A 24928-nucleotide genomic window follows, 5' to 3' on the forward strand; every position below is an offset into this window, starting at 1 on the left:
CTAGGCCAGTATCTCACAGGGCCTGGAATTGTATTAATGAAAACATTGTTAACAGCTGTAAAACCAGTAGGGTCAGAGCCAAAGCATTGGAGAAAGCACCCAACGTAGAGCAGCACACAGGACTAAACCCCACAGAAGGTATGATTTCAAACAAACATTTACAGCACACAAAGATGTTTAGGACCATGAAGGCAACATGAGTCCCGACAAGTAGAGAGAATTAACACCTGGGGAATCCGAGATAAATGTTGAATCTAATTGAAAGGGATTTTAAAACAGGTATAATTAAACTGTCCCAAGAGGCTGGGCACAGTGGCTCATACCTGTAATCCTAGCACTTTGGGAAGCTGAGGTAGGAACATCATTTGAGCCCAGGAATTCGAGACCAGCATGAGCAACCTAGCGAAACCCCATCTCTACAAAAATACAAAAGTTAGCGTGGCATGGTGGGATGCACTTGTAGTCCCAGCTAGTCGGGAGTCTGAGGTGGGAGGATCACCTGAGTCCAGGGAGGTCCAGTCTGCAGTAGCCGAGATTGCGCTATTGCACTCCAGTCTGGGCAACAGAGTGAGACCCCTTCTCCAAAAAGAAAAGAAAAACTATTAACTGAATTGTATATGAAGTGAGCAATACCTAATCCAGTAGAAAAGTTAAAAGGAATTAACTAGATTTGTGTATAGCATGGATGGGTCTCAAAAACATTATATTGAACAACAAAAAAAGCAAGTTATAGAATAATACCTATAGTAAATTTTTTTATAATGAAAAATACACAGTATATTGTTTGTAGATACATGTGTATATAAAAGCATAAAGGATGCCACACTAAATCTCTTGAGAGTTTAGTTATATCTGTAATGTTTTACTTTTTAACTTTTTTTAAGAAGACCATGTATATGTGGTGTATATGTGGTGTGTATATTTTAAATTATATATACAGGGAAAAGAACTAGACAAAATGCTGACAACTAATTCTGGATGGTGGAAATATGGGTGTTTATTATTATCTGTATTTTTCTGTACTTTTTTAACTTTGCACACAAAATCACATGGGAAAAGACAATTAGATTTTCATATCTGTAAACAGAATCCAAATTAATGAATTTGTTGATTGTTGTCATTGTTGTTGTTCTTTTCTCTTGCAAACAGCAGCCACCATTCCGATGTGTATTAATTAATACAGAAAATACAGAAGAGAATCGTAGAGGAAAAGACCTTAAAGTCACTTGTTCAGCAAAGGAGACTGAGATCCAGAGATTTTAACCAGCTCACCAGCAGTCATTTACCTAGTTACACAGCTAGAGTCCCCAAGTTCCTTACTTTGTATCAAATTATGGTTCCCTATCAAGTTAGTTAATCATCTGAATAGAGGGGAAAGTACATGAAGTTTTATGGTTGCAAGCTTCCTGCCTTGCAACAGTATGAAAAAAGGATTCAATAATAGTAGCCAGATACCTGGCATCAATCTCCCCAGTCTGTTTCTGTCACTGGAGTGAGAGAGAACTTAAGACATCTGCAAAACTACGTCCTTACAAATTTGACATATTTAAGTTTATCCATTGTAAAAGAGCAGAACTAACAGAATTCTCACAAACAAGCTTCTGTGCTGAACAGGGAAATTAAAGGAATTGATTTTGAAAAGCTCAACTCATATAGTTAAGTATTTCATGAGCAAATAGAGTTGCAGTGCAGTTTATAATTATTTATAAACTTTTTGGAGGTATTGTCTTTCAGAGAGATCTATTTAGGGAAAAAGCTCATAGTGTTCATGAGCCAAGCTATTCTAAATGCTATTACATCTTTTATTACATCATTTACACTTTAATCAAGACAGTCTCTTGACTTAACTTGGTGCTTTTTCATTCTTTCTCCATCCATTGCCTTCCTTTTAGAACAAAATGTGCATGTCTTCAACTGACAGCAAGGAATGCCAAAACTTCCCCCTTGTCAAGTGACAAAATAACCACTGGATATAAATATAAAAGACTACAGAGACAGATTCCTACTGGGTAAGGTACCTTGAGGATTTGTTGCAGGGTGTGTATATCTTTGAAAGTAGGTACTTTTTATTGTGGTCCAAAATCTTATAGATGTTAAATCTGGCTTAATTTGGTTCTAATACCAAAAATCTAAATTATTAAGGAATAAAAATCCTGTATATTGTTTGTGGAAATGGTAGTCAGAGACCACACATACATCATGCAGAGTGTACTCGAACACTCATCTGCTTTGAGTCTGGCTCTTACCCCTCTAGGATCAGCCTACTTTGGGCAGCTATTTCTCCGTTTAAAAATACGCTGTCTAGAAATCATTTGAGAATTGGGAATTTTCAACCTTTAAAGGTACTGACTCAATCTTCACAAAGCAGCCCTATGAGGGAGGTACTGTCATATAATCCCCATTTTAAAAATGTAAAGATAAAGCACAGAGAAGTTAAATAACTCATCCAAGATAATACAGCTAGTAAATGTGGAAGCTGTGATGGGAACCCGGGCACTCTACCTCTAAGAGCTTTCACATTTAGCCTGCTTCCCTCAGTAGTTATCAGTGCCAGTGAAGTGGCAATAAACTGCTTTTTGCTTTTTGAGGTGTCTGATTTTCTCTTTTGCATATTTTGTTGACAGCATTTATGAATGCAGCCTTTTGTGCAAATGTAATCGACAATTGTGTCAAAACCGAGTTGTGCAACATGGTCCTCAAGTGAGGTTACAGGTGTTTAAAACTGAGCAGAAGGGATGGGGTGTACGCTGCCTAGATGACATTGACAGAGGGACATTTGTTTGCATTTATTCAGGTAAAGCAAAGGTTTATTTTCAAACTATTCTAGAGTAGAATCCACTTTTCTGAATATCCATTTTCCTAGCCAGGGCCGTTGAGAGCTTACAGCAAGGTAAAGAGTAACAGTATCTAAGAGGAACATCAGAGAAAGGCAGGTAAACTGGGAACTTGAGCACTAAAGAGATGAGATGCTTAGGAGGTACTTTCTTCAAGAAAAGAAAGGTTCAGAGATGACACTTGGGTTTTTGTGTGAGGGCCTGTTACGTACAAGGCACATTTGTTTTGTCTGCATGGCTACAGGTACTTTGGAGTAAGGGAAGAAAACTTTTTAAAAGTAAAAAATACTAAATGACTGGCTTGCCAAGGTAAAGATGACCAGTCAAAAACTTTCTTATTCAATGTTTTGAGCTATTACTAGAATTTAACAAGATAATTATGTAATATCTGCATGTTATAATTCAGTCAGTGACTTTAGGCAACTCTCCCTATTTTGGGGACTGCAGAGAGTTGTCCATGCCTCAGAGCAAAACTTCCCAAGCAGTGTGTTACAGTCATGCAATTACTGATTCTTTAGGGCCACAGCCCCCAGGGCCAAACACATCAGTCTTCAGTAGTCTTACACATTTACCTCCAGCATGTCAGGCAAAATCCCTTATTTTCTGTGCACATCCTTCTGTGAGAAAGTTTGGGAAACACGGCTTTAGAGCCAGTCTAAAGGAATTGTCCTTGACTTAGTTTTAGCAGTTAGGCATCAGGGAACAGAACAACCAGGTTCTGAAAATTACTCATCTGAAAAATCGGGTTTATCTGTTTACATGACCACGTGCTTAAAAAAGAAAAGAAATGTCAGGTTCACATCATGGAGGGCAAGAAGAAGCTTGCAGAGTTATCTGAATTCAGAGTAGTCACATGTATGGATCCCTGCCACTCCCCGCTTACAGATCCACATTCTACACAGCCTGCCTAGATGTTCATCTCTCATACTTCTCAAAATAACTCTTGGATGAAAGCTACCTGTAAAATGCCAGGTGGTGTCCAGGAGGTATCATTGGTTTTATCATTGTTGCTAGAAAATGTAACTAAGATATGTCTCCGATCTAATGATGGGTAAGAATATCCTGCTATTAATTTGGACTTAGCAACTATAATATTGAATCCCTTGAAAGAAAATGCATGAACTTTATACTAAGATTTTAGTGTTATGCAGAACTTAATATGACAACCTAAGAACATATCACCACATATTTAAATAGGTACTTTTGTTAAAAATTTTAAGTTTCAGATGATAAAGCCTTTTTAACTGGACATAAAAGCTACAATTTTATGACTAGAGTCATCTCTGATTTTCTAGAGTACTTTCTCATCCATATCTTTGTTTTGTATCATTCTAGCTAAATCTCTTCTCTTTTATATTATACCAAAACAGACAGATGGTTTTTTTTAGATACCCTGTTTTTTCATATACTGGAAGATGAGAAATATCACATTGGTCTTTGTCTTGCAACAGTTTTGTAGGATGAGTTAATGTGTTTATCTTCATTGTAGAATGTGTGGGTTCTTTAGTCATGGAGTAGAAATAGAGATGTCTATTTATTGTTAGCAATTATCTTCTGTGTTGTTCAAACTCTTTAACATTTTCCTTTTAGGAAGATTACTAAGCAGAGCTAACACTGAAAAATCTAATGGTATTGATGAAAACGGAAGAGATGAGAATACTATGAAAAATATATTTTCAAAAAAGAGGAAATTAGAAGTTGCATGTTCAGATTGTGAAGTTGAAGTTCTCCCATTAGGATTGGAAACACATCCTAGAACTGCTAAAACTGAGAAATGTCCACCAAAGTTCAGTAATAATCCCAAGGAGCTTACTATGTAAGTAACAGCTTGAGGAACCCAGAGTAAATCTAAATTATTATCGATCAGTTGGTTCTTTTTCCTTCCTTCCCCTCTTTCTTTCTTTTCTCCTCATTTGTATTTATCATTTTGCTTCAAAGTTGTTAAGTCTAACACTGAGAAATCCAGGACATTTAAAAATCTAGCCAATGTACTATCCTCAGTGTTCCGTTCTGGAATTTTACGTTATGTGACTTTAGTCAGGTTTTTTATAGATGTCATAAGTTTTGCTGTTTTTTAAAATTTTCTATCATTTTATCTGCAAAGTTTTCATAGGTTCTCTTCCTTTTTTAAACATACTTCAAAAATTATTTATGATTATATTTCCTTTAGGGAAAGGAATAAACATAGATGTTCTTACTTAGGTTAATTTATAATAAGGATATTTATGTAATAATGGGTATTATCTATACTTCAATAAAGAGAATGAAGAGAATTTTTAATGATACAGAATAACTTTTTTTTCCTTTTTAGGGAAACGAAATATGATAATATTTCAAGAATTCGATATCATTCAGTTATTAGAGATCCTGAATCCAAGACAGCCATTTTTCAACACAATGGGAAAAAAATGGTAAAAAATGCAAAATGTAGATGGGACCCTTCTTTTCTTTTTTAAATTTTTTATTTGTTTGTCACAGAGTCTCACTCTGTCACCCAGGCTGGAGTGTAGTGGCACAGTCACAGCTCACTGCAGCCTCAATCTCCTGGGCTCGAGTAATCCTCCCCCCTCAGCCTCCCGAATGGCTGGGACTACAGGTGCACATCACCATGCCCGGCTCTTATTTAGCAGAGATGGGGTCTCACTATATTGCTCAGGCTGGTCTCCAACTCCTGAGCTCTAGCAGTTGTCGTGCCTCAGCCTCCCAAAGTTCTGGGATTATAGGCGTGAGCCACCGTGCCCAGCTGCTGGGGCCCTTCTGAGATATAAACTATTGCCTTTCTATCCTTTACTTAGCTCAACTTGTTTGTGTTACTTTATAGTGTGTAGAATTTCTTTTATCGTTTTGGAATGGTGGACTGTGGAAATGCTAGGACCATGTTCTGTTTACTTAGTATCATCCACGGCAGTTGGTGTGTTTCCAGCTTGGCTGTATGAGGAGAATGCTGGTCATGATCTGACAGTGTGCTCCACTGAGACCAAGAGGTATCCCATTCTGAGAGTTTGTGGGAGAAGCTAAAGTCTTCAGGAGTTAATAGTGATATATAAGAAAAGGGACAAAGTAATTTAGGTGAAGGAGAACAAGGTTTTTGTTTTGTTTCGAGACGGAGTTTCACTCTTGTTGCCCAGGCTGGAGTGCAATGGCACGATCTCAGCTTATTGCAACCACTGCCTCCTGGGTTCAAGCGATTCCCCTGCTTCAGTCTCACGGGTAGCTGGGATTACAGGTGCCTGCCACCATGCCCAGCTACTTTTTTGTATTTTTAGTAGAGACGGGGTTTCATCATGTTGGCCAGCTGGTCTCAAACTCCTGACGTCAGGTCATCCACCCACTTTGGCCTCCCAAAGTGCTGGGATTAGAGGTGTGAGCCTCCCGGCCGAAGGTTTTAAGATGTATGAGAAAGAAGAGGTGCAATTTTAAGAAAGAATCATCTAGAAAACAGTATTTTATGTGGTAGCCTCTGAGGGTACCCTTTGCATTGTGAACTAAGAAGATTAGTCAGAGACTGAAATGTAGAAGCAGAGAAAGAGAAAAGAGAACAGAGAGACATAATGGTAGCTTACTTTAGGGCTTGTTGATGAAAAGTAAAAACTCTGCTTTAGGTGTTACACAAATATTTGCCCTCTGCCTGGTAATGGTACAGTAGCTACCTCCTTAGGGTCAAAGAATTATGAAAAGATTGGCCATGGTGTCACACAGACCCATGTTTAACCTCCAGCTCTGCTGCGTGCTAGCTGGGTGGTATCTCCATACATACATTTCTTTTCTCTGTAAAAAGATAATAGTATATGTTTCAGAATTATGAGGATTAAATGAGATAAACATCAGCAACTTGCTTAGCATAATGCTTGGCATCCAACTAAGTGCTCAATACATGTTGACCATTCACATACTGAAAACTTTCATAATAATAATATGGTCAATGTGTATTTAACACTTAGTTGGTTGCCAAGCATTGTGCTGAGTATATACGCCTCTTTTAAAGTTATCATTACTACTTAAAGTGACTGCAGTATCTACAATGTGTAAGCACTATCAAATTCGTTAACCTTTCTTTGAAGTAGAAACTAGCCAATGAGTGTTTTTCATCTTTACACAACTTACAGTTGAAGCCAAATTTATAATCTAGTAATAACACTTTCTCAGTACTGAGATGATTAGAATTGGGGGATACAGACAGGGATGCATTAAGATTTTAATTCCCAAAGAATTTCTTGACAATCTTTATAGCTGTGGCTTAATAAAGCACCTAGAAGTAGAACAGAGTCAAAGGGGATGACACATGTTGACTCCATTAGTCTAAAGACTCCTTATGATATCAGCTTTGAGGCTTTTCAAAACAAATCTAGTACATATAGCCTATGATGATTGACACTTGATGAAAGAGGCCTAACTGCTAAATACTTTTGCCTGACCTGGAAAGTAAAGACATCTTCCTTGTTTTTTTAAGGAATTTGTTTCCTCGGAGTCTGTCACTCCAGAAGATAATGATGGATTTAAACCACCCCGAGAGCATCTGAACTCTAAAACCAAGGGATCACAAAGTAGGCTTTGTTTCTTCTGTGAATGCCTACCTCTTCTGCCTGTTTCTCTGTCTCTTGCTCAATACCTGTAGCTCATTTTCTTAGATTCCATAATAAACATGCTGCATTTGTCAGAAAGGTTACAACTTGTCTACATAAGAGATCAGCAAACTATTGTTTGTGGGCCAAATTTGGCCCTCTACCTGTTCAGTATGGCATGTGAGCTAAGAATGATTTTTATGTTTTTAAATAGTAGAAAAAAATCAGAAGGTGATAATATTTTGACACTTGAAAATTATATGAAATTATAATTTTAGTGTCCAGAAATAAAGTTTTGGCCAGGTGCAGTAGCTCACGCCCATAATCTTAGCACTTTGGGAGGCCAAGGCAGGAGGGCTGCTTGAGGCCATGAGTCTGGGCAATGTAGCAAGATCTTGTCTCAACAGCAACAAAATAGCCAGGTGTGGTGGTGCACACCTGTGGTCTTAGCTACTCAGGAGGCTGAGGTGGGAGGATTGTTGAGGTCAGGAGTTTGAGGTTACAGTGAACTATGATTGTGCCACTGCACTGCAGCCTGGGCAATAGAACAAGACCCTGTCTCAAAAAAAAAAATAAAATGTAAGTTTTATTGGAATACAGCCAATTTACATTACATATTGTCTGCTTCAACATTACAGCAAGAGTTGAATAATCACAACAGAAACCACATGGCCAGCAAAGCCTGAAATATTTGCTATTTTGTCTTCTACAGAAGAACTTTGCTGACCTCTGGTCTAATTGCCATTAGTGACTTGATGCATGGCAAGAGGGGTGGGCTGGAAAACTCTGAGTCTGTGTGGTGCACAGGTGTTGTCCGTGGCTTTGGAACCATTGTGCAAAGCAGCCACTTTCAAACTCTTTGTAGACGCCTTTAAAAATAAACACACATCACTCTCCTGCAATTGCCTAGCCAATACTGCCGCAGAGCATACTCAGCATGACTCTGGCAAAAGGCTAAAATATTGCCACCCTGAGTCCTTGTGTTTCAGAGTTACTAGTCCTTGCCATAGTTAATACTACAGCTGGACAAACATTGTTTTTGGTACTTTTGCATTTCACTGTGTCCTTCACAAGGAGACATTGCTGAGAGATATCTATTTGTGAAGAATTGGTGAGCCACTGCTGTCTCTTCCCCCCTGCAACCACAGCTCTTCATCTAATATTAAAGGATGGAGATTGGAGGAGACATGGCAGTTCCTTGATAGAAAAGGTCTATCAAGAAAGGGGATTTTGTGTATTATATTTATTTTATCATGCACGTGAGCCACAGTGCATACCTGTGCTTTTGGTTCTTTTGCCCTTTTCATTGACTGCTACAGTATATATAGCAGGTACTCCAAAAGTCAAAAGTGACATACTTTTTGTATAAAAAAATCCAAAGTTGTATTATGGCTTACATGCAACCCATGATTAAAATATGAGTACATGTAGGAACAGCAGCCAGCAACAACAGTGATGATTAAATCAAAAGCCTCAATTTTAGACAAGTATAATTTCTTTGCGCCATTGAATTAGGTGGTCCAAGTAGCTTTGTGGCTCTTTTAAAATAAGTAATTTATACGTACTCCATCTGACATGCATTCATATCTTTTTTTTTTTTTAAAGAGAGACAGCGACTCATTCTGTCACCCAAGCTGGAGTGCAGTGGTGGGATCATAGCTCACTGTACCTTCCAATTCCTGGGCTCAAACAGTCCTCCCACCTCAGTCTCCTGAGCAAACAGGACTACAGGCACACACCCCCTTGTTGGCTAATTTCTTTTTTTTTAATTTTTTTGTAGAGATGGGGTCTCACTTTGTTGCCCAGGCTGGTCTTGAAAATTCCTGGCCTCAAGCATCCTCCTGCCTTGGCCTCCCAAAGTGCTGGGATTACAGGCATGAGCCACCATGCCCAGCCATATTCATACTTTTGAATACTCTCAAAAAATTATTTTCCTTATTGGATAAGAAAAACGATTAAGCAGTGCATCTGCTTTTAAAGGATTATTGTTTACAAAAGTGTAATTATTGAATGGTCATCTAGTAAAACACCAAACACTAATATGTGCAAAACCCCTAGTAATACAGTCAATACAGTTATCACTGCTGGGACTTGTGGAAGGTGACTCCGTCAGGGTTAGGCCTTTTATTGGCAGCATAAAGGCCTAGAGTGCCTCCAAAACACCCACTCTGTTACATTTGTTTAGAATATACTTAAGTGCAGATTCCAGAATTAAAGAGAAGAAAGTCAGTTTATTAAGAGTAGAGATTAAATATAATAATGAAGAAGCAAGATGTAGATTCATAAAAAGTCTTGTTACGTAGTAGAAAGAAGGCAGACTTTGGGATTCAAACATTTCTAGGTTTGTTACCCCAGTTCTCATTATTGTGGGTCAGATGAATTCCTTAATCCCTCAGAGACTCAAAGTTTCCTTTATACAATTAAAATAATACTACCTGCCTAACACACTGTAAGGATTGATAATTAAAGCACCTAGCATCTAATTAGTGTTGTTAATTTCAGCACTATTGCTCAGCAAGTATATTTCCTGATGTTTCCTTCCAAAATGTCTATTAGAGGACTCAAGTTCAAACCATGTTGATGAGTTTGAAGATAATCTGCTGATTGAATCAGATGTGATAGATATAACTAAATATAGAGAAGAAACTCCACCAAGGAGCAGATGTAACCAGGCGACCACATTGGATAATCACAATATTAAAAAGGCAATTGAGGTTCAAATACAGAAACCCCAAGAGGGACGATCTACAGCATGTCAAAGACAGCAGGTCTTTTGTGATGAAGAGTTGCTAAGTGAAACTAAGAATACTTCATCTGATTCTCTAACAAAGTTCAATGAAGGGAATGTGTTTTTATTGGATGCCACAAAAGAAGGAAATGTCGGCCGCTTCCTTAATGTGAGTATAAGGGCTGAGATTCCTATTTCTGAACAACTGTTTTTTTCTATGCTACTTAACAAAATTATGAGGAAAATAAGATAAACAGACTCTAAAGTCAGACCATCTGGTTAGAATTCCAGTCCTCCACTTGTATACGGTTGGATGTTTTACTTGACCTCTGATATCTCATTTTCTACCTCTGTAATATGGGGATAAATGATAACTGTTTCAGGATGTTATGAGAATCTAATGAATTAACATTAAGTGCTTAGAACAGTGCCTAGCACACAGTAAACATTTGCTTTTAAAAAACTGTTAGAAATGGTGTATAAGAAAAGTATTTAAATATATCAGATTTAAATAAGCTCACTTACCTGAGTTGAAAAAAATGTATGGCTAGGAAGTTATCAGTGAAATTAAATGGTGGCAGATATGTCCAAAGAATACTGCAGGGATTTAATGGTGTAGTAATATGGAAACATTGCCACAATATACTGGTTTTTTGTTTTTTGGTTGTTTTTTTTTGAGACAGAGTCTCACTTTGTCACCAGTGGCACAATCTCGGCTCACTGCAACCTCCGCTTCTGGGGTTCAAGCAATTCTCATGCCTCGGCCTCCTGAGTAGCTGAGATTACAGGCGTTAATGAATCACGTGATGAATGTGTGGAGATGGCAGCTAGTGGGCAACAGAGCAATACTGGAATAGTGCTAATATGAGGAAATGGTATCATCTATTTAGAAGCCTCGGAACGACAATACATAATGGCTATCTTCAGCAAAGAAATTTGTTGCTTACAATATCTCCTCTCCAACAGGCTTGTTTATTACAGTGATGTAAAAATTAGGTTCTGTACATCTTCATATTAAACTTACTTTGTGAAAACTTTTTGTTAAAAAAAAAAAAAAGCCATACCTTGAGAAGTACCGTGCTCCTGTTCCCATGCCCCGACTCCACCACCTTCTCTCTGTAGGTCATCATTTTTATTCTTTTTTGGGACTGAGTCTTGCTCTGTCACCAGGCTGGAGTGCAGTGGTGTGATCTCGGCCCACTGCGATCTCCGCCTCCTAGGTTCAAGCGATTCTCCTCATCAGCCTCCTGAGTAGCTGAGATTACAGGTGTGCACCACTATGCCTGGCTAATTTTTGCATTTTTAGTAGAGACACAGTTTCACCATGTTGGTCAGGCTGGTCTCGAACTCCTGACCTCAAGTGATCTGCCCACCTCGGCCTCCCAAAGTGCTGGGATTACAGGTGTGAGCCACCGCACCTGGCCTTTTCTCCCGCCCCCTACTTTTTTTTTTTCACATAAAACATAGCATATTATATTCACTGTTCTATGCTTTGTTTTTCAAATTAACAGTATATTGGGCCAGGCGTGGTGACTCATGCCTGTAATCCCAGCACTTTGGGAAGCCGAGGCAGGCAGATCACTTGAGGTCAGGAGTTCGAGACCAGCCTGGCCAACATGGCGAAACCCCGTCACTACTAAAAATACAAAACAAATTAGCCGTGTGTCGTGGCACACGCCTATAATCCCAGCTACTTGGGAGGCTGAGGTATGAGAATCACTTGGCCCCAGGAGGCGGAGGTTGCAATGAGCCAGGATCATGCCACTGCACTCCAGCCTGGGCGACAGAGTGAGACTCCGTCTCAAAAAAAAAAAAAAAAAGTACCTTGTGGCAATCTTTCCATATTAATACCCAGAGCTTCTCATTGTTTTTATTTGTATGCTTTTGTTTATAGCTGCATAGAATTCTATTGTGTACCAAAGTTTATTCAACCAATCTGCTTTAAGCAAATATTTGGGTTATTTCCAAACCTTTAGCATTAAAAACAATGCTCAATGAATAATTACACATGGAAACATATGCAAGTGAATCTGTGGAATACAATTCTAGATATGAGATTGCAGAATCAAAAGACAAATGCATTTATAATAATGATAAATATTAACATATTTTATAGGGGTTTGTCCCATTTTTGCATTTCTGCCAGCAACATAGAAGAGAGTCAGAACAGGGCTTTTCTGAATGGGTTCCCGCTGTGATATTTTATACATTAACAAAAAAGAACAAAATCAGTGTGATATATTAAAAACAGAATGGTTTTCTAATGCAAAAGCACAAGGCATCAGACTTTATGCTATTTCTAACCTTTGTGTTTATTTTTATTTAACAGCATAGTTGTTGCCCAAATCTCTTGGTACAGAATGTTTTTGTAGAAACACACAACAGGAATTTTCCATTGGTGGCATTCTTCACCAACAGGTTTGAAATTGATTTTGCTTACTTAATTCTGAAATTGTGACTTTAAAAATTACAGTAGAGGGCTGAGTGCTGTGGCTCATACCTGTAATCCCAGCACTTTGGGAGGCCACGGTGGGGAGATTGCTTAAGCTCAGGAGTTTAAGACCAGCCAGGGCCACATGGTGAAACCCTGTCTTTACTAAAAAAAATAGAAAAAGTTCACCAGGTGTGGTGGCCAGCTACTCGAGAAGCTGGAGTGGGAGGATCACTTGAGCCCAAGAGGTAGAGTTTGCACCCTGTCTCAAAAAATGATAATTACAATAGAAAAATATTTTAAAAAGATATATACTATAGCCCCAAATATCTGGTACTGTAGAATATTCAATTATTCTAAACTGTTCCTATTCAATAAGATTTTGCACACCTGAAATTTCAACTCTTATTCCCATTTAGAATGAATGCCTGAAAGGGCTGAAGATATCAGGTATCACCCAGTTCCACTCGGGATAAATGATGCAGAGTGCTACATAATCTTTAATTCAGAGCTATTCCCCAGCTACTTCCACACTGCAGGCCTCAACACGTGACTGGGTCCCACTGTTGGCAAAATACACTTCCTTCCTCATATTGATAGGTTCCTTCTTACTTAACGTTTTAGTAGATTTGAAATAAAACTCAAATGGTTATTCTTAATAAAAGGTCATTCCTAATTGGTGGATGTTGGGTGAGAGAACAGATCATATTTTTGAGGATGGTTAATGTTAATATGAAAATTGATATAATTTGGTTCATTGGTAGTTATTTAGGGTATTTTATGATTCTTTTCAAATTTCTACTTTCTAGGTATGTGAAAGCAAGAACAGAGCTAACATGGGATTATGGCTATGAAGCTGGGACTGTGCCTGAGAAGGAAATCTTCTGCCAATGTGGGGTTAATAAATGTAGGAAAAAAATATTATAAATATGTAACTAACGCCTGTTTGTGAAATTAGCTTATCAGGCTGAAATTAAATGCAAAAGAAGGTCTAGGTCCATCAAGGTAATTCCCCTCCATTTTCCTTTGTCATGGGGTTCATGTTTTATTTCAGATTTTATTTGTGTGACTTAGAAATTCTAGGAACACAATTAGGATATTTTCATACACATAGGGTATCTTGTTCACTGCTGTGCTACTTTACATAAGTAGGATGGAAGTGTATATTTTATATGAAATACCACTGTACAATTTATAATTTATTTACAAATTATATATTAAGAGAAACAAATGTCATAACAGAACTCAGCTGTTTCTAATTGCTTTTGTGACTGTTACCTTTTAGTTCATGCCCTCCCAAAGAGCTAAACTTCACATTTTTACCTACAAAATTGATTTTTAATTCCTGGCAAGTCATTTACCATTATGAGCTACAAGGTGGGCAACAGCGCCTGAGGAACTAATTTTATGCATATTACTCCCAAGTATTTTAACACTTGTTGGAGAAGCAATATCTGGATCGATAAAACACTGTCCCATCAACCATTTGAGTGGGGAGAGGGAGAAGCTCTTCTGTAAGTAAGATTCTGGCAAACTCTTTGAAATGAGTCTTCTTTCCCACAGATTTTCTCTACTCTTTCAATACAAACAGATAGGAGAAGAGGGAATAGAAACCCAGAGGAACTTGAGTATTTTTGTTCTAGATAGAGTTAGAGATACAGTTATTGAAAAGGAAACCTAGAAAGTAGTCACACGTGGCTTTTATAGGCCAGAAGTAATTGTACTGGGCAAAAATTTCACTTAAAAAACACAAGAAGTCCAGGTATGGTGGCTCAGACCTGTAATCTCAACACTTTGAGAGGCCAAGGCAGGCGGATTACTTGAGCCTAGGGGTTCGAGACCAGCTTGGGCAACATGGCAAAACCCTGTCTCTACAAAAAATACAAAAATTAGCCTGGCATGATGGCATGTGCCTATAGTCCCAGGTACTCAGGAGTGAGGTGGGAGGATCATTTGAGCTCGGAAGGTCAAGGCTGCAATGAGACATGATTTCACCACAGTACTTCTGTGGTGCCACAGCCTGGGCAATAGAGCAAGACCCTGTCTCAAAAAAAAAACACAGCGCACACACACAGGAAAACAATTCTGAACTGTGAAATCTGAAACAGCCCCTTGGTATCTCCTGGGCATGATTTACAAGTTGTTTTTTTTGTTTTGTTTTGTTTTTTTTTTACAGAAAAAAGGGAAAGAGTAAGCACTTTACCATAGGTTACTTGGCCCTGATCATCTATCTGGTGGAAAAGGGGACTGGGAAGCCCAAGCAGACTGGGAAACCAGATAGCTAGGAAAGGGAGCAAAACATAGCCCAGCAACCTACAGATGAAGAAAGTTGAGAAATTCATTTATTCACCATAGAGACGCAGGAATTTCAGGCAATGCACTAAAATGAAGTGGGGAAAAAAAAAAACTTGATCAGTACAGGAACTATTTTTGTGCAAAAGGGAATATTATGGATCAACCAGTATTTCTTTGAGCTCTGCCTGTGGAGTCCATTTGACCTTTAGAAATATGAGGTATTCTGTCAGTTTTATCTTCTTGGAGAAATTTCTCCTAAAATCTTGATTTCCTTTAGTCTGGACTGGTTCATAGCTGTCATCTTCCATCAGTACCCCAGAGATTCACTTTGTCTCTTATGTGGGATCTGTTTCCAGTTAGATCCTATTATTTTCCTTTTCCTTGGTTTACTCTTCCACATATTGGTAAAGCTCTTCCAATAGCTTTTGAAAAGGAAAAATGAAAAGTAAATGTTTTGAATCTCTGTGTGTTTGACAATGTCTTTATTTTACCCTTACACTTGATTGCTGTTTTGGTTGGCAAGGTATAGAATTCTTTAGTGGTCTCCATGCCCAGTTTTGAAGACATCTGCTAGCTTTCAGTGCTGTTGCTGTGGAGTCTGAAAATCTGTCTTCTGGCTTCCAGGGTGACTACTGGAAATTGAATGCCATTCTGTTCCTTCTCTTTTGCATATATAATCCATTTTTATCTCTCTTGAAGCTTATAGGTTTATCTTTGTCTCAATGTTCTGTCCCTGTTAAGAGTCCATTTTCATCCTTTGTATTAGTTGCCTGGTGGGATCATTCGGTCTGAAACTAATGATTTCCCATCTCTTCTCTCTTTCTGGAATTCCTGTTTTCCAGATGTTAGACCTCCAGAATTTGATCTCTAATTTTCCTATCTTTTCTCTTAACTTTCAGCTCTGTCTTCTTGCTAGGACCTTTTCCTAGGAGCATTTCTCAATTTAATCTTCCAGTTCATCTGTTGCATTTTATTTTTCTAGTCTCGTATTGTCTCATATTTTTAATTTCTAAGAGCTCCCCTTCTCCGAATATTCTTTTTTTTTAATAGCATCCTATTTTGGCTCATGGTTGCAGTATTTTATCTCTTTGAAGATGTTTGTGTGTTTATGTATATATATGCACACACGTATACATACACATACATGCATGCATCTCTGTATTCTTTCGGCATAATCTGTGTCCTCCAGGGTTTGTTTGTTTCCCCTGTATGTTTGTTTTGGTCATTCACATTATAGGCTTTCCTCAGAGTTAATGGTCTTGGTAGTCTACTCATATTTAAGTGTGGAACACCAAAAAGCTTACTGTAAACTGAGAGTGTGGTAAAGGGCTCTTTGTTTTACTATGACCTACCTGAGCTATTTTGCTGGGGAACACCCTAATGTCAGTCTCTTTATAAAGGGCCTTTCATTTTGGCTTGGCAAGAAATACTCTTCCATCCTCCTGCGTGGAGGGCAAAAAAAAAAGAAAATTGGCTGCTAGGGTCTGCTCACTTCCCTGTTTTGCAGACCCCACACTCTTCTGCAATTCATTTCATAGTTGTCAAGACTATACAAATTGTCCTTTTTAATGTTTCTCTCTTCTGCTATTCCTAGTTGGCAGTCTTCCTCTTTACAACCTGCTGAAAGTGGAAGACCTCCAGTTTTCCTTTGAATAATTCCTCAGCAAACCACCAACTATTATATGTCTTTTTTCCAGAGCAACTTGTTTTTTAGCTATAATTATATGCATTTATGTTAGATTCACTGAAAACCTCATCTTGTATGGTGCTCTGTACCCTATGGGTGCTAAATAAAGGCTTGCTACTGGCAACTGGATTTAGGATCGGTTAATTCTGCGTCCTTTTAAGATAAGCTTATTTAGGCCAAACTCAGTATGATAATTTTTTTTTTTTTTTTTTTTTTTTTTTTTGAGAGAGAGAGAGTCTTGCTCTGTAGCCTAGGAAGGAGTGCAGTGGCGCGATCTTGGCTCACTGCAACCCCCGCCTCCCGGTTTCAAGCGATTCTCCTGCCTGAGCCTCCCGAGTAGCTGGGATTACAGGCGCCCGCCACCAAGCCCGGCTAATTTTTGTATTTTTAGTAGAGACGGGGTTTCACCATGTTGACCAGGCTGGTCTCGTACTCCTGACCTCGTGATTCGCCCACCTCGGCCTCCCAAAGTCCTGGAACTACAGGCGTGAGCCACCGCGCCCACCTGGCCAGTATGGTAAAGTTTTTAGGAGGAACCCTCAGGAGAGTGATCGTTTCTCCCGCTGAGTCGTGGGGCGGGGGGGGGGGGGGGTAGTGGTGGTGAGTAGGGAAGCCTGGCGTTTGGGGTTTTTTTGTTTTTTTTGTGTGTGTTTGTTCTGAGACGGAGTCCCGCTCTGTAGCCCAGGCTGGAGTGCAGTGGCGCGATCTCGCCTCACTGCAAGCTCCGCCTCCCGGTTCAAGCGATTCTCCTGCCTCAGTGTCTGGAGTAGCTGGGATTACAGGCACGCGCCACCATGCCCAGCTAATTTTTGTATTTTTAGTAGAGATGGGGTTTCACCATGTTGGTTAGGCTGGTCTTGAACTCCTGACCTCGTGATCCACCCTCCTCGACCTCCCAAAGTGCTGGGATTACAGGCGTGAGCCACTGCTCCCGGCGTTTGGGTTTTTTAAGCTATTCAAATTAAGACTAGACTGGAATCTGGAGAAGTGTGCGTAACAACCCCTCTCTGCGCACCCAACTTTCCCCGGGCCGGCTAGTGACTCAAAGCGACAGCGCAGATTTAAGAAAACGAAACCTAGTGCAGCTGGGGCACTTCCGGGATCTCGCTATCCGGCCGCCACCCGCAGCTGCAGCACAGCTATGGCCCAGGCGTCGCCGCTCCGGCCCCGGCCCGAGAGGGTGCTCGGCGACAGCAGCCCGGAGGCCCAGCCCGCGCAGGAGGCGCTCCTCCTTCCCACCGGTGTGTACCGCGGGGGCGGGCGGGCGGGCGGGCGCGGCTGGGCAGCGACGGGCTCGGGCAAGGGGCCTGCCTTCCGGTGGTGGCCGCGCCCCTACGCTGGGGCCGGGCTGGACGAACTTGGCTCACCATTCGCGTGCCGGGTGGCGGGGGGGGGGGCGGGGGGGCGCAGAGGACAGGGCGTGGCCCGGGCCAGTTCCACAGGTGGCTCTGACTGCCCATGGTTTCGCGCGAGTGGTGGGCATGCTTCGGTTTACCTCCCCCGCGGGTGACAGCCCAGTGCTTCCACCACAACCGATGTCAACTCTCCTAGCGCCCCTCCGCTCACCGGTAAACCAGGACAGTGGAGGGGCGCCCTGATGCAGTGAGGCAGGGGGCGGCCCTGAGGGAAGAACTGGGTCTCACGTTCACGGAGGACGTGACTGGAACCCGTCTCCTCCTCCCCAGTCGTTCCAGTCCTCCCCGGCCCTCTACTTGAGTGGGTGGGTCTTCTGATGGGTTCCTGCCCTTCCGTGTGTGTAGAGCTCCAAACGGTGTGCCAGGCTCAGGGCAAGGTCCTGAGCATACAAAGATGAGTTAGGCAGACCCTGCCCTAGAGACTCTGCTAGGCAACTTTAATGAGGAGATCAGAACCACAGAGGTACAGATGAGAGACTCCTGACTCCCAGTGTTCAGGGAAAGCTTTTTGAGGAGAGGATGGCTGGGCTTACCTTTTTTTTTTTTTTTTTTGAGAGGAGTTTCACTCTTGCCCAGGCTGGAGTGCAGTGGCGCATCTCGGCCCACTGCAACCTCTGCCTCCCGGGTTCAAGTGATTCTCCTGCCTCAGCCTCTCGAGTGGATGGGATTACAGGCATGTGCCACCACGCCCGGCTAATTTTGTATTTTTAGTAGAGAGGGTTTCTCCATGTTTCCTGGGCTTACCTTTAAAGGGCAAGACTCAGCCAAAGGTGGAAAAGTTGAAGGGGTGTTCCCAGCAGAGAGGATGACACAAAGGCACCAAACCACAAAACATCATACGTAAACATCATACGTGGCAACCACAAGCCAATCAGTTGGATATTTCATTCATTGGTATACATATGGACTGTAAGGTAAGTCACGGGAGATGCGCTTCCATCCTGACCTCTTCCTCAAACTCCAGACTGGTATAACCAACTTCTTCCATGTCCAAAATGATCTCAAACTGAGTATGTCCCAAAGAGAATTCTTGTTTCCCCCACTGTACTCAGGTACTCCAAACCTGCTCAACCACCAGCCCATTCCATTCGCCCAGGTGCTCCTTGCAAAAACCTTAGTGGCTCCTCAGGGCCTCTCTTTCCTCCCGACACCCCTTCTAATGCATCAGTCAGGCCAGCCAGTTCTGTGTTCAGCCTGATTGTATCTGGAGCCTGACTGCTTCTCACCACTTCCATTACTGCCACCCAAGACTATGCCATCATGGTCTTCTGCCTGGACTATTGCTTTCCTGGCTTCTATTCTAGCCTTTAATACAGGCAGGCCTGCAGAGCGGCCAAAATGCTTTTTGAAAAACAAAAAGCAAATGTGATTCTCCTACTCAAAACCCACCAATAGTCTCCCATGACTCTGAGAACAATCTGTGAGCCTGGCCTGCAGTTTACCCCATGTCCTTATCTGATTTGACTCCTGCCCATCTTAATGACTTTGCTACCCTGCTACCTTGTAGGTCCTCTAAGCCACCAAAGCTGTCCCTGCCTCAGGATCTTCCCATTTGCTATTCTCTGCAAGGAAAACTCATTGCCACATCATCCCATTTTCAGTTCCCCATCATATTCAGGTGTCTGCTCATCTACATGTTCCCTCAACCTTGCCTGCCCATCCTGTCTAAAAGAGCACCCCTTGCCCCTGCTCCTGTCACTCTCTACCTCCTTCTCCTGCTCTATTTTTTCTGTATAGCACTTATCACTACTTGGAAAACAAAACAAAATTTGTTTAATGCCTGTCTCTACTACTGTCCACTGGCATGTAAATGCGTCTTACTCTCTTCTATCCTTAGTGCCTAGACTGGTTGGCCTAGTAGTAGTAGTAGGACATAGTAGGTACTCATTAAATATTAAATGATAGTAAGTCCTCATTAAATATTTGTTGAAGGAATGAATGTACTTGTATATAACACTATGGAGCTTGACTTCTGTAGGCAGATGTCCATTTCAGGTAGATCATTCTGACAGTAACATAGTACATTTCCGGTAGATCATTCTGACAGTAAACTAGTACATTTCAGATAGATCATTCTGACAGTAAACTAGTACATTTCAGATAGATCATTCTGACTGTAACCTAGTACATCTCCAGTAGATCATTCTGACAGTGACCTAGTACATTTCAGGTAGATCATTCTGACAGTAACCTAGTACATTTCAGGTAGATCATTCTGACAGTAGCATAGTACATTTCAGGTAGCTCATTCTGATAGTAATGTAATACATTTCAGATGGATCATTCTGATGGTAATATAAAGAATGGAGTGGGGTCATGACAGGGAAAATAGAGACAAGGACAAGAGATCACTGGAATAGACTAGGTGAAAGACCCTGAGGGTAAGGCAGTCCACCTTCCACACCGCTGCCAGCACTGTCTTTCTCTAAACACACATGGGCACACAAACACACATATAAACATGTGAGTGCGCACACACAGATCAGGTCATGGTCCTTCCAGTGTTAATAAGCATGTACTGGCTGCAAGTACTACAAAAACAATTTGATGTAATTTAAGCATGAGGGATGCTTAGTAGTAGTAAGCAGGAAAACCAGACTCACAGACCCCCAGAGCATGGATGCTTTAGCATCTTACAGAAAGGGCTGAAGACTAGGACCTGAGAAGCCATTATAAACTTTGACAGCACTCTCCTTTATCTCTTATTTCTGCATCTCTCAGTATATCTGCTTTGTTCTTCTCTTTCTCTGGTCCAGTTTTCCTGGTGATGGTATAGAAGATGGCTGCCCTTACAGCCTCTCAGTTTTTACATCTTCTTTAAGAAACCAGCCCAATCTGAACTGAAATCTTCTATCCTGAATTCTGTTTATCTGAGAGATGGGCAGGTCCTCTGGGACTATCAGCTATGTCTAGAGGAATGAAGTACAAACATGCTTGCTGGGGGTCATTGTGTACGCATCATTGTGAGCTGAACAGATACCCTAAAGGAGTCCATTGAACATCCTACCCTTAGGCTCCCCATGGTCCCTCCTCTATAACACACACATCCTTATTCCTATTTATACATTCTAAAGATGTTCCCAGTGATGCATTCTGTTCCTAGTAATGAATTCTAGCTATACCAAAACCAAATTCAGTCACACTTAACTTCTGCCAAAGTCATATCTAGCCACTTCATCCTGAGATAACGTGATGGAGCCATTCATTCTCCAAGGCCATTACCAAGCCTCTAGGTAATGTCTACTGTTTTAGTCTGTATCCAGTTCAGGTAGGCATTCACTGGACCAGTGATAAAATTGGGTTCTACACATCCAGCAAACAGTGAAAGAACTAAAATAGTAAATTGCAATAAACACTAATGATAAAAGGAGAATAAAGAAGGAAATCTCCAAACCAGCACCATAAATTAGTTACCAGTCCAGAACAAATCTATACTGGAAGGGGATTCTAAATGAAATGATAGGATTAGTGAATCCCATTCCAACTGTTTCACCCATTTCTTTAGTGGCAGAATGTGTTCCTTGACCACCCTTCCTGGCTACCCCAGATTCTGTGCCCTGGGTGGATTGCCCTTGGCTGGAGGGCTTTAAGAGTAGAGGCTGGAGCCTTGGCAATCCATTTCCACATTGAAGTGGGCCTGCAGATTGCGGGAGAGATTGAGAATCACTGTGTTGTTTGAATTAGTCATAGTTCTTATATTCCAGGCTTGTGATCTTTCTGTGGTTTCATTCTGTATAAACTTTCATGGCTCTCAGTTTCATTTGTGAGAGTTCTAAAATTCTGCAGTCTTGTCGGGTCAGGCTCTGTGAGTCCTCAGGGTTGCTAAACCCCCCTAGAAAGGAGCCTGGGGAGCCGTGCTGACTATTCTTGGTCCCAGCTACTGATGAAAACCAATGGGCTCTTCCCTAAAATACCTCAGCCTTCATGACACACCTTTAGGTATCCCTCCCTCTCTGAATCTGTACAGTTCCTGAGTTCAGATGGTGAGGGATACCAAACTGTCCAAATGTATGTGGTCCATGAGTTTCGGATAACACATAGCAAGAGTTCAGATAGTGAGAGATGCCTGTCTGTGTAAAAGTCCTCAGTGTGACTCCCCCAACTGCAGAGAATTACGTGCTTACTCCAGTCTAGAAGATTAAAAGAGCTGGAAGAGCCGAAATCTATTAGGACACTGTGATGTGGGGGGATTTAGCAGGAAAAAGCCACTAGGGAGAACCTGTGGGTCCCACGCCGTGTTTTTAATCCATCTGCACTGGAGACAAACTCTGGGTCTGGCACAGCAGTGTTGTCAGCATATCTGTCTTGTTCTTCTCTGTATTCCCAGTTGTCAGAGAATACAAACCACCTCTGTATTCCCAGATGCCAAGACTCTTGGAACCCAAGTACTTGGGAGCTCAGCTCAGGTATCAGTGACTTGACAGCTCTGCCCAATGCACAGAAACAAGCAATGTTGTGTGAAAATGTTCAGCCCTTATAGGACAAGAGGCAACTGCACATCCTGTCAGATAGTGTCGCTTTTAATTTGGGAGTCACCAACTTTTGTTTTTTGTTTTTTTTTCTGAAATGGAGTTTTGTTCTTGTCGCCTAGGCTGGAGTGCAATGGTGCGATCTCAGCTCACCGCAACCTCCACCTCCCAGATTCAAGTGATTCTCCTGCCTCAGCCTCCCGAGTAGCTGGGATTACAGGCATGCGCCACCATGCCTGGCTAATTTTGTATTTTTGGTAGAGACAGGGTTTCTCCATGTTGGTCAGGCTGGTCTTGAACTCCCGACCTCAGGTGATCCACCTGCCTCAGCCTCCCAAAGCACTGGGATTATAGGTGTGAGCCACCACACCCAGCCCCACCAGCTTTTTTTAAACCTGTACTTTACAAGTTTTAATGTCTGTTTTAAGTGTCCTTTAATAAGAACACAGTATTCTATCAAAGTAGATTTTGGGTGTGAGGTGATTAGAATATTGGGATGTTTTTCCCCCAGTTTCATCCTAGGGCAGGGGACTTTGTGTTGTCAAATATTAAAATATATTTTAAAACATTGTAAATTTTAAATGTAGCATTGTTCAACGGAATAAAACAGAAGCACAGGAGGAACAGATCCAACTATATGAAAAGGAGATTTTAAATTAGTGGCTAACCATTATGAATATAAGTTAGATTCCCATCTCATACATTACAAAACAATTTATTCCATGTTAATGAATAGTTTAATTCTTTTTTTGTTTCGTTTTGTTTTGTTTTGAGAAGGAGTTTCACCCTTGTCGCCCAGGCTGGCATGCAGTGGTGCAATCTCAGCTCACTGCAACCTCCTCCTCCCAGGTTCAAGCGATTCTCTTGCCTCAGCCTCCCGAGTAGCTGGGATTACAGGTGTCCGCCACCATGCCCGGCTAATTTTTGTAATTTTAGTAGAGACAGGGTTTCACCATGTTGGTCAGGCCGGTCTTGAACTCCTGACCTCAGGTGATCCACCTGCCTCAGCCTCCCAAAGTGCTGGGATTACAGGTGTGAGCCACCACGCCCAGCCAATATTTTAATTCTAAAAATAAATTAAGGCAGGACATGGTGCCTTATGCCTGTAATCCCAGCACTTTGGGAGGCTCAGGAGAGAGGATCACTTGAGCCTAGGGGTTTGAAACCATCCTGGACAACATGGCAAGACCCCTCCTCTACACAAAAATTTAAAAATTAGCTGGATGTAGTGGCATGCACCTGTAATCCCAGCTACTTCGGAGGCTGAGGTGAGAGGATCACTTGAGCTGGGGAGGTTGAGGCTGCAGTGGGCCATGATCACGCCACTGCACTCCAAGCTTGGGTGACAGGGCAAGACCCTGTCTCAAAATAAATAAATTAATTAAAATAAATTAAAATTCTAGAAGAAAACAGAGGTAAGTGTTTTCTATGTCCATCTCACCCAAAAGCAGAAATCATAAAATAAATGATTGTTGTAATTTCATCAAGTAAAACATTTAAATATTCTGTATATCAAAGAATATTATAAACAAAGTTAATACCACATATATGACTAACAAAGGGTTAATATCCTGACTGTTATAAACCAATAAGAAAATAGTAACTCAACAGAAAAATGGGCTAAGGACATGAGCACCTTAGAGAAGAAATGGAATTGTGACCTTACTGCATGTTACATTCATAAGTCCAGATTATGATCCACTTCTCTCTGCACTTTTCGTTGTTTCCTTTGACTTCATCATCTAACCTTCTGTCCTAACTGTACTTTGATAATACGTTTATTTGTTTGTTTTGAGACGGAGTTTCACTCTTGTTGCCCAGGCCACAGTGAAGCGGCGCAGTCTTGGCTCACTGCAACCTCTGCCTCCCGGGTCCAAGGGATTCTCCTGCCTCAGCCTCCTGAGTAGCTGGGATAACAGGCATGCACCACCCCACCTAGCTAATTTTTTTTTTTTAATGTAGTAGAGATGGGGTTTCACCATGTTAGCCAGGATGGTCTCGATCTCTTGATCTTGTGATCCGCCCACCTTGGCCTCCCAAAGCGCAGGGATTACAGGCGTGAGCACCGCGCCTGACCAAGATTGACCTTCTTAAACAACTTTGTCATCATGTGCTTCTCCTGCTCAGACATCCTCTTTGGCAGCCTTTCAACACGTTTCTCAAATCTTTTCCCAGCTTCTTGTGCAGCCTCTCCTCCTCAGCCTGGCTGCCTTACTGTCTCAGCGCCGATCTCTGGGCCTTTTCCCATATGGCTGCTTCCATCTACAGTGTTCCTCCTACCCCATACCCCAACCCACCCCACCTTTCCCTCTTCTCCAGGTTGTACCAGTTCCAGGCCCCTGCCCTTGACAATACTCCTTCCCACGAGGAGCACTTCCTCGGCTACCTCCTTAGCATGTATTGGATTTCCCACTCACTTGGCAGTTGCACTTTGTGACACTTAATTCTGCCATTTTATTTTCCTAACTGCTATTTAGTCTCCCTGTTTATTTCGTAAGCTTCTTGCA

General features: G+C 41.3%; 1 protein-coding gene across 16 annotated transcripts in view; it reads left to right on the forward strand.

Annotated features, from left to right (window-relative positions):
- SETDB2 (SET domain bifurcated histone lysine methyltransferase 2) overlaps nucleotides 1–24928 on the forward strand; it is a 93556-nt gene that overhangs the window by 40453 nt on the left and 28175 nt on the right. For 10 of the 16 annotated variants that reach the window (XR_010116047.1, XR_010116046.1, XR_010116045.1 and 7 more), the window contains 8 exons: nucleotides 1893–2009; nucleotides 2625–2794; nucleotides 4425–4650; nucleotides 5146–5245; nucleotides 7285–7378; nucleotides 9953–10293; nucleotides 12454–12542; nucleotides 17576–17778. Coding sequence is in view for 9 of the 16 variants with exons in the window: in XM_063619161.1 (XP_063475231.1) it covers nucleotides 1893–2009; nucleotides 2625–2794; nucleotides 4425–4650; nucleotides 5146–5245; nucleotides 7285–7378; nucleotides 9953–10293; nucleotides 12454–12542; nucleotides 17576–17778 (1340 nt within the window). In the remaining 7 variants the exon portion in view is untranslated. Of the gene's footprint in view, nucleotides 1–1892; nucleotides 2010–2624; nucleotides 2795–4424; nucleotides 4651–5145; nucleotides 5246–7284; nucleotides 7379–9952; nucleotides 10294–12453; nucleotides 12543–13364; nucleotides 16662–17575; nucleotides 17779–18084; nucleotides 18106–18721; nucleotides 18867–24928 lie in introns of those variants that run through there. The other 6 variants (XM_055244297.2, XM_055244295.2, XM_055244303.2 and 3 more) reach the window with 5 other exon arrangements.

This window comes from Symphalangus syndactylus, chromosome 15 (assembly GCF_028878055.3).
Source record: "Symphalangus syndactylus isolate Jambi chromosome 15, NHGRI_mSymSyn1-v2.1_pri, whole genome shotgun sequence".
NCBI classification, from domain to species: Eukaryota; Metazoa; Chordata; class Mammalia; order Primates; family Hylobatidae; genus Symphalangus; species Symphalangus syndactylus.